General features: G+C 53.4%; 1 protein-coding gene across 1 annotated transcript in view; it reads right to left on the reverse strand.

Moving 5' to 3' along the window:
* VDR (vitamin D receptor) overlaps positions 1–10,243 on the reverse strand; it is a gene marked incomplete at its 3' end in the record, with an annotated part of 40,625 nt that overhangs the window by 15,903 nt on the left and 14,479 nt on the right. Inside the window, exons 2-3 of the mRNA XM_026867397.1 lie at positions 4,083–4,154; positions 2,449–2,599 (exon numbers count right to left, since the gene is read on the reverse strand). Of these exons, the coding sequence (XP_026723198.1) occupies positions 2,449–2,599; positions 4,083–4,146 (215 nt within the window). The remainder of the gene's footprint in view (positions 1–2,448; positions 2,600–4,082; positions 4,155–10,243) is intronic.

Here is a 10,243-nt window from a genome sequence, read left to right on the forward strand (position 1 = left end):
TTTTGAAATACCCAAAACCTCTCCAAGCAGCCCTGCTATTAACGCCCAGCGTCACTGCACCGGGGGAAAACTAGGACTGTAGCAGAAACCAGAGAAATTTTGGATGCTTCAGCCAAGTCACAGCAGAATAAATCACAGCAGCTTAGCTCCTGAGCAAACAGCAGAGCTCAATAAAAGGCTACTGTTGCCGTTGGCATCATTAGTAAACAGTGGACTTTGAAGCCAGCGGCCAAAGGTTGCCTCACGCCTGTTTGTGCTGCAGGTTACGTGCAGGTCTGAGCACCCAGAGGTGCCAATAAATTCCTAATGCTGATTATAGACTCATTAAACCCAGGACCTTCTGGGGGACTCCACGCCGGGGAATCATGTCACACAGGTACGTCCCCAAGGCAGGTGAGGTCCGCCAGGAGGTCCCCCAGCAGTTCTGCTGTCACGGGCCGAGGCTCAGGCTGTGTTTTGCTGCATCCCTCCACTAGCACTCAGAGCCCTGCCTACAGAAGAACCCGTCCCAGTCCAGCCTGCAGAGGAGATTAAGTCATGTCTACAGCGGGAGTGACCTCAGAAACAGCTGGGAAACACCCCCCGAGGTTTTGCTGCTGCAAAACTCACACAGTACTCAGCCACTCATCCTCTTCCAGGCCACGCTGCAAGTCCGGCCACCCAAAACTGGCACCTGCATGGTGATTTTTTATTCAAAGACTTTCTCAGGGGGTGCAAACTGAAAGTTGAAGAACAGCAAGTGCACGCAAGCACAGCCTGTTCTAAACCTCCAAGTGCTCGCAAAGGGATCCGTGGCTGTTCCAGGACTCCTTCACAGAAGTGCTGCTGTATTTTACTGCAGAAAGTTCTTGGGTTACTGTGGCAGCAGCAAACATTAATTAATTCAGTGATTGAAAACAGCATGTAAACAAGCCTGTGTAAGTAAGAGGGAACTCACCAAGACCTAGCACTGGGAGAGCGTGCTTGGAAAGCAAGATTAAAAAAAGTAGTAAGAGCCCTAAATTGAAACTAAAGGCTTTATATGGGGCATGAAGGGCTAGCTGAAGATGAGCTTTTCACATCATTAAGATGTCTGTTCAGAAATACTGTCACAGCTGTACATCTTGCATGATTACAATGGTGTGAGAATGGAGATGGGGAGATGCAGCAGCAGGGCTCAACATCAGCATGAGAGCCACATCGCACCCAGGAAGGGTTGGTCGGGCAGCACTGGCTGTTTCAGAGGTCAAAAGGCAGACCACTGCCTCTGCAGCCACAACGGGGACAAGGAAGGTCAAGGACAGCAAACCAGAGCACAGAGGAAAGCTCCCAAATGAAGAGTTACTAATTTAGCAGCAGTAATTGAGGAAAATGTTGTTGCTCAGGTTGGCCGGGCTTCAAAGCTGCCCCGTTTGAAAACAGCCTGCAAGACCATGGTATGTGAAAAGCCCCATCTAGCCCCGAAATTCCTGCAAGAGGAGGAGTTCTGACATCGGTGTGAAAGTTCAAGGTCTGGTTGCTGTAAGAGCCCAGCTCAAGGTATAAAGCTCTGGTGTTTGCAATCCCACAGCCACCCGTGCCACCATCTCATTACAGTGCAAAATAACTTGAGCAAGGCTTTTCCCAGCCAGTCCCACGCCAGTCATCACCTTGCTTCATTTCACCAGCGCTTAGTCATCCTCTCACCGAGCTGAACTCCCACGTGAAGGGCTCAGCACCGCCTGTACGGGAGCATCACCTCGACAGACACCGGGGTAAAACCCAGCCGCTAACGAACAGCCACGAACCAGCGACGCTCCAGACTCGGGGACCCTGGCAGCTTTCAAAGATGCTTTGGCTTTACTGACCAGCCTTGAGACCACTCAAACCCCTGACCTGACAGTCAAAAAAAAAAAAAAGCCTCAAAAGAGCTGAGTTCACAGCCTACAGCTCCTTTAAACCCCTCAAGAGCCAGTGTTGTGGCTGAAAGGCTGCCTGATTTTGGAAGGAGCTTGGCACCCGCTCCAGCAGGTGGGCAGAGGACCACACATGAGTGCACGGAGCTTCCCAGCAGATATTAGAGGCAGCTTGCTTCAAAAGAAAGAAGTCTGTGGCCATCATACCAGTTTAATTTTCAGAGACCGATAGTTTGAAGTGTATTTTCCCAGGTGCCATCCATAGCATGCGAGAGGCTCTTACACTCATGTCTACAGAGCACGTGGAGGTCTGCAAGGCTCCCAGACAGATGGAAATCTCTGGCCATGGGGAAAACAACCTATTTCCCCGTAGCAGGGTGCCACAGCAAGCCACAGGAAGGGAAAGAGTTTGTGATCTCTCTGTTATCAAGATTTACAGGCACGTCAGCCGTCTGCAATGCGGGCAGAGGGCTGGCTGCAGCCCAGCTTTGTAGGGATGCAGGTAACTGGGACATCAGATCGCCAGCTCCTGGTTCTGGAGGAAGGTTCCTCCTCCCCGAAGACCCTCACTCACCTGAAGAAGCCCTTGCAGCCTTCGCAGGTCATGGCGTTGAAGTGAAAGCCAGTGGCTCTGTCCCCACAGACCCCACAGATACGGGGCACGTTCCTGTCGAAGTCGCCAGCCGGGTCGGGAAGCGATGTGCCAGCAGCCATCATCTCTGTGTCTGGGAGAGCAGAGAGAGGCAGCAGGTATTTAGTCTGTAAAGCTGTCACAGCTTCACAAAAAGCAAATTAAATGCAAATAAAGGATTTTTCCTTGGCTTCAAGATGATTTGGCAAGAGAAACTTCTGTGTTCCCCTTGGCTCTGCGCACCAACACCACCAAAAAGCAGGTTCTAGCTAGTTTTGAGTGTGTGTACAATTTTGCTGGTCTGCCCAGTAAAACCAGCACTGATCCCTGCTCCCATACCCCCAGCCTTCAACACAACACAAAACGCACCCACAGTACTTTGTTGTGCTTCAGTGGGAGAAGCCCTATAAGCCCACCCCAAACCCGATTCACTTTTTTTTTCCCCTCCCCTCACTCCTTCACGTTATTTTTCCGAAAGCCTTGAAGGGACCAAAATTCACCCCAGATCGATGCTGCAAAACCACAGGGAAAGAGGTCGCGCCGCCCCGACGCTGCTGCAGAATTTCCCTTGTGCACAGACAGGAAGCGGCACCGGCACACTCACGCCAGCTCCCGTAAGCGAGAAAAATCCCAAACGCGAGTCGAATGAACGTTGTTTAAAGTAAATCCTCAACAGGGACATAAACAAGGGAGGGAGGACATAGTGCCCCTAATGCAGGTTGCTGAAATGAAGGTTAAAGTGGAGCTTTTAATAGAATTTCCCTGGCTTCCAATATCCACTGGTAGAAGCCTGTGTGCTGTAAGAAAGTTTGAGTATCTAACAGCACTGGGAAAACCAAAGTTTGACATTTTCATGGTGCCAAAGACCCCGCGTTCCAGATGGCACCATCCAGTAGGACAGGCTGTGATAAGCTCAGCTTATCCTGCAAGTTCGCAGCGGCTCCTGTGCCTCAGTCTCCCCACACCCAGGACAGTTACCCCTTCCGTGCATCTCAGGAGGAGAAATTTTAAGTTGATTCAAGAGCTTTTTGCTGTTTTAAGCATGGCTAAAGGTTTTCTCAAGAGGCACTGCAGGTAGCTGCTGCCTAGTCTGCTTTCAAAAAGCTTTTAGCTGGTGCTGGGATTCTGTGTAAAATACTCATTATCAGTCACGCAGTAACTCCAGATGGTGAGTCTGGAGCAAAAGCGAGTTCAGAAAAAAGCAAGAGGACAAACCCTACAATTTAAGTCTCACTGTAAGTTTACCAATCTGCTAGTGCTTGCTCCCAGTAAAGCATGGCCTCCTCTTGATCCCCTGCCAGAGGAGAGCAGCTCTGCAGAGCCCAAAGGCTCTACGGCCAGCAAGTGATGTCCCCGCAGCACCTGGAGGTGCAGAGCCCCCAGAGCAGCTCCAGGAGCTTGGAGTTTTCCCTGATCTTGGTTTCATCTGTACTGCAAGTGAAACTTAACGAGGCCAAGAATCCAAACACCTTTAGACTGGAGTCCTACCCATTACGCTGCTTGAAGAAAGCTCCCAAGAAAAGACAGACACAACCCCAAGGAGAACGTCTTCTGCGCAGGGAGGGGTTATCGTTTACCTGCATCTGGAAGATAGGCCATGCTCTGCTGGTGCATTTCCCAGGAGCTCTGGAGCTCGGACATGGAACAACCTGCAATTAAAAAACCAGAACACGCTCTGAGACAGATCAAAACTTAACGTCGATGAGTCAAAGGAGAGCGTCTGACTGCCCGGCCCGGTCACGGCTCACTCCAGCCCCTTGGCAAGACACGAGCACCAGGTGCCCGGGGTGGGGTGATCTGGAAATAACCTGCCAGCTCGGGTACCACTTGTCTGGTTCCCACACCACCTCCTCACCGCGGATCCGGGAGGAGATATCGCAACGCCCCGGCCACCCTCGGCGTGCTGGCAGGTCGCTAAGGGAGCCGGAGGAACGCAACACAGCAGCCACCCTCGGTGAGAGCAAGGGCACAGGAAGGAAAGGAGACAACGAGAGGTGCTCAGCTCGTTCCTTTACCCTCAGTAATATTTTCCTATAAATTTAAATTTCACAATTCAGCCTGTCAAGCGTGCAGCAGCGTGAGACCCGCCAGCTTGCGTGGGATGGCACAAAGCGGAGCTGAATGGCTGCTATAAACACGGGTCCTCGTTCACCAGAGCACGCAGGCTCAAAGTCAATGGGATCACTGCAGCGCTGAGTTTTTCCTCCCTCCTCGTGTCATTTTGTTCTTTCAGCAGCTCTGCTCATGGGTGGGAAGCACCATGCTGACACTAGGCTAAGGGTGTTGGGACAGAGCTAGGAAAAGGGTTTTATTAAGGTGGTTTGCCTCTCTTGAGCTTCTCCTTGAGGCCTGGGTAACTTCTATCAGCAACGGGGCGATGGGTTGGCTCGTCCCCGTAGGTCACCCCACTGTTTAGCACAAACTCACAGCCCTAAAGGATGCAGATCCCACAACATAGGGCCAAAGCAAGGAGAGCTGTGGCTGCAAATTGTGTCCCTCAGCCAGCCCACTCACAGAATGTATCTCCACCTGGAGAATTTATTACAGAATCATCCGGGTTGGAAAAGCCCTTGAAGCTCCTCCAGCCCAACCATGACCCTCCCCCAGATCCCTCAGTGCTGGCTCAGCCCGACTCTTCAACCTCCCCCAGGGATGGGACTCCCCCCCTGCCCTGGGCAGCCCATTCCAACACCCAACAGCCCCTTCTGCACAGAAATCCTTCCTCAGAGCCAGCCTGACCCTGCCCTGGGCAGCTTGAGGCCATTCCCTCGGGGCCTGGCGCTGGCTCCTTGGCTCCAGAGACTCATCCCCCCTCTCTGCCCCCTCCTGGCAGGGAGTTGCCGAGGGCCAGGAGGTCTCCCCTCAGCCTCCTCTTCTCCAGACTGAACCCCCCCAGTTCCCCCAGCCGCTCCCCAGCAGACCTGTGCTCCAGACCCTGCCCCAGCTCCGTTGCCATTCTCCCCAAGTGCTGTGCTGCAGCTACAGCCGAGGGTGATGTCAGGGGTGAATGGCTGAGAGCAGAACTTGGGGATCTGTCCCCAAGGGAAACAACACACAGTGGAGCTTCTGGATCGGGGATAAGCCTGAGACGCAGCTGTGCTGGGCAGAAACCTGCTCAGGGCAGCTCCCGAGCACCCAACTGAGCATCCATCCCACCAGGTTTTGAGGTCCGCAGAGGGAAGTAGGGCGCAGAGAGCCCTGAGCTGGCTTGGCTTCCTGAAGGGCTGGATTCCAGGAGTGCCGACAGCCACCGTGTACCAGGCCATGGCAAAACACCCGCCGAGCACCCAGACTGGAAGCTGCTCCTTTGGTCATGCAGGGCAACTCTCTCCAGCAAGCAGCAGGGCTGCTTTTTGGTGAAGATCCCCATGGAGACCTCAGCAAACCTTCTCCCTGCCATACAGGCATCCTGATTTACCATTTACTACTCCTCCAGTGCTCTGTGTTGCTCCCTGCTCTACCACACCCTCCCAGGACTGCACATGGGGACAATGACACCTCCAGCATCACGAGGCAGGATGGGGGAAGACGTGCTGATGGCAGCCAGTCAACCTAGGCATGGTCTCCCCCAACCCTCATCATGCCTCCTGCTGCCTCCAGCTCTCAGTTAAAAAAAGGAAGAGGTGATTTGGTCACTGATGTTCATTAGAGAGTAACAAATCTGTGCCAGATGCAATTCCCACATGGATGACTGTGCTGCTTTGACTGACTGTCTCTGACTCCTTGGAAAATGTTACTCAGCCCCAAAATGGAGGTGACATCAGTGCGCGGGGCGGAGCACGCACAGGAGTTTCCCTCCACCCCCATGAAAGGTCGCCCATTCATCAGACCTGACATTTAGCCTTCACCTCTCGAAGAGGCAAAATAATTTGTGTTCAAGGCACTGACCTCTTTTGAACAGATACTAGAAAGGTCAAACCAGTTTTGTAGCTGGTTATAGCAAACTTGCAGCAACCCACTTGCTGCCCTAGTGACACCCCGGGGTTGTCTCGGTGCTTCACTACATCTAAGGTTTCCCATCACTTGATTCTCAAGGCACCAAATCCGCGCGTAGATTGGGAAATTTTAACTTCCAGATGATCGGTTTTTTGGGTTTGTACGGAGCTGTCACAGCATCAACGCTCGAACAGCCCCAGGAAGCCGGCAGGGGAGGCTGCGTGGTTGTAACTAGCAACGGGAGCCCTCCGCTGGGATGCTGCCAGATGATGAAGCAGCACAGGAGCCACCACGGTCAAGGTTTAAAGACATGGGAAAAGCTCACCTGCAGCAGACACACCCGGAGGGCAGAGCAGCACTAAAGCCCCTGACTGCCCCATAAAGGGCTGCAGTCCGTAGCTCGGCCCCAGCCTCCCTGCCAGCTGCTGTTATTTAGGCCGGGGTTGCGATAATCCCACGTACCTGGGAAGCTGGGAGGATGTGGCAAGGCAGAGGCAAGCACTAGCTGCCCCTGCACACCCCTCCCTGCCTTGCCCAGAGGGGTGACTCACATCTGCTGGCCACCGGTGCCCGGAAGGTGCCATGCCTCCCCCTCGGCACATCCATCCTGTCTCCCACCGGCGCGCGGAGGGCCGGTGACGCAGCCCTGGCGCACGCACAGCCTCCATCGAGGCGACTGGAAGAGTCATTAACCCCGGCAGGAAACATCTCCAGCTTTGGCCTCCAGCCCTGTGTGACTAAATGGAGCCTCGCAGATGTGAGGGGGCCGGCGGCAGCTTCCCGAAGCAGGTGGCTGATGGTGAAGCGTGGACGGAGCCACACGCCACTGGCTGAGAGCCCTGGGCGAGCAGCAGTTCAACAGCTGGGCTCAGGGAAAGCAGCACACGGCCGGGAAGCTAAAACACATCTGTAAGCAGCAAAACAACCGCACAAAGGGGAGAGCAGCCTCTGGAGGGGTTTGCTGTTCCCCAAAGCTTAAAGAAACTGGGCAAGTCATGCTGAAAATTAACGTAACAGCCATTGAAGCTGTAGGCCGGTGACCTGGGGGTGCCTGCACGAGCACCGGGACCTCCAGTGTGGGGTGCAGGGGGTGAGAAATAAGAGCAAGTTACCTCCTCGGACACGGCCTCTGCTCCTCTTCCTCCTTTACACCGAGCCCAAAGGAGGATCCTTTGCTTTTAAGCCTGTATTTCTTTCTAAGTACCCTCAGTAACCACTCAGCAATGGGTAGGAAGTATTTTGCTCAAGTGTTTTCTCATGCTTTATCACTTTCTTTTTTCTCTGGCCAACTTGCAAAACTCACACTCACAGCTCATCAGGACTTGGCAGAAGGGAAAAGGCTTCGGAGGACGATTGCTCCTGCTGAAAGCCTTAGTCACTCGCATTTCGTGTCTGCGCAGTGGCAGGTTTCCCTCCCAGCATCGCGGCACCAAAACGCTTCTTCCTTCCACTAGCCACAGCAATAGCCAGAGCTGGGAATACCACACACACTAAGACTAAACCAGAGCCAGGAACCAGCGCTGGAGGCTGACGGGAGGCGGGTTGTGGAGCTGCTGTGCCTCAGATGCCTCACGCCTCCCTGATGTGCCAAGCCATAAATATATTTTAATGTGAATGCCCAGTGTAAGAAATGCCTCGAAGCAAGAGCAGGGCTTTGTCTGGCTGAGAATGCAAGGATATGGGTTTGTATTCAGCCAAGTGCTCCCCAGGAGGTTCAGGCTTTCGCTGAAATTTGGGGGAGAAACCAAGGAACAGCTGAACATTCCCAGAAAATAAGAGTGACGTTTCATTAAAGAGGCTTTGAAATCTTTGGTGCTTCCAGACTAGCATCGTTAAACATTTCAGGGATGCAGAAAATAAACTATTACAATACTGTGAAAGTATTTGTCACGTTCTCAGTGTCTTTGTTGCTCCATCAAAAAGCATTTCTTGGTTAATTTATTTGCCAAGCAAAACAAAAACCCAAACCCAAACTTTACCCACACGGCCTGAAAGGAACAGCCTGGTTTCTGAAGTTCTGAAGTAAATCCTCACCCTTGGCACTGCTCTGACTTGCTACTGAAGACTCTGCTAAGTCTCGGAGAGACCCATTCATTTACAGGGAGGTTTTACTGTACTATTTTCCTGGCTCGCACTCAATTAGCACCACTGTTGACATGTCAAAACAAAACGATGCTCCAGAGTCTCTGCAGAGCCTCTGGCAACACGCTCGCATTTTAAAGCTTTCTCCAGTACAAATCAGCCTATTCATAACATCTAGTTGCGGCATGCGAGCAACCCCTTTCTCTATTAAAAAAGACAATTAAATAATTTCCTTCTGTAGCTCCAGGGAGCCCTGTTATTTAGCTGCTTTCCATGAGATTTATTAGAGAGCAGATTGCCAGCCCTTCCCCGGGGAAGACGAAGCTCCTGCACAAGCCCAGCACCAGCCCGGGCGCGGACGGTGACTCCACGCGCTGCCCGTGGATGGATGTAGCAGGTGAAGTTCCCTGTGCCGCTGCTCACCTCCATTTTGGGTTGGAAAAACATTGGTTTTTTTGCAAGACTCAGAGCGGTTACAAGCTCCCGGGAGCCAGGCAAGGTGATCGGGCAAGCCTGGCAGTGTCATGAGACTGGCAGCTATTTATTACCTGATGCAAGTCAGCTCATGCCACCCCTTTCCTCCATTCATTTGATTAGATTAAAACCCTCCTGGAGCCTCTGCTAACGCCCCCAGACCAAGGCTGGAGGCTCCTCCATGCCAGGCAACACGTAAGCGTGACAATTCCTACCCCGGAGAGCCCAGACACTCCCAGTCTGCAGACAACGTGTCACTGCAGTGAGGCACTCAGAGGAGGGTCCAGCTGTGTGACAACCAAAGGAACTACAAATATTAGTTTCAAGAAGGTCAGAGACACTTAAAAATCCCTCTCTAAGGAACAGGATGCTAATCTCATTCTTTGGGAGGAATCTTACGGGCTCTCTAAAGACTGTGGTCTGGGAATGAGCAAGCCCGGGGAGAGGCTGAACTCTACGACAGCCGCCAGCGCTCCCTCGTAATGCGGTTAGGAGCAGACGTCTGAGCAGCCACGTCCCTAGTAGCAAAGTTAAAATAAAAATTTAAAAGTTAGTGTTGACAGAACAAGACCAGGTCACCAGCTCCCTGAGGCCACACTATGACCCCACACCTCGGGTGTCACAGGGTGTCCTCGCCATCGCACCCAGAATCTGGGAAACCAGGAGGGAGGTGCCAGTCCCCAAATACCCAGGTTTGGGTTTCCAAGGTCATCACCACAGCAGTACTACCTTTCCTGAGTGTTTGCTCTCCAAAGGCGTCAGAGCAGCACCACGAGAGCCCCACAGAGGAGCTGCGAAGCAGGGAACCCCCCAGGCAGGCTGCAAATCCCATCCAGCCTCCCACATCACAGAGTCATCCGGGCTGGAAAAGCCAGTGACACTCCCCCTGATCCCCCCATCTCCCCCAGATCCCTCAGCACTGGGTCAGCCCGACTCTTCAACCCCCCCAGGGATCCCAGGGACTCCCCCCTGCCCTGGGCAGCCCCTTCTGCACAGAAATCCTTCCTCAGAGCCAGCCTGACCCTGCCCTGGGCAGCTTGAGGCCATTCCCTCGGGGCCTGGCGCTGGCTCCTTGGCTCCAGAGACTCATCCCCCCTCTCTGCCCCCTCCTGGCAGGGAGTTGCCGAGGGCCAGGAGGTCTCCCCTCAGCCTCCTCTTCTCCAGACTGAACCCCCCCAGTTCCCCCAGCCGCTCCCCAGCAGACCTGTGCTCCAGACCCTGCCCCAGCTCCGTTGCCCTTCTCTGG

The sequence above is a fragment of the Athene cunicularia genome, unplaced genomic scaffold (genome assembly GCF_003259725.1).
Source record: "Athene cunicularia isolate RWA unplaced genomic scaffold, athCun1 SCF_34, whole genome shotgun sequence".
NCBI classification, from domain to species: domain Eukaryota; kingdom Metazoa; phylum Chordata; class Aves; order Strigiformes; family Strigidae; genus Athene; species Athene cunicularia.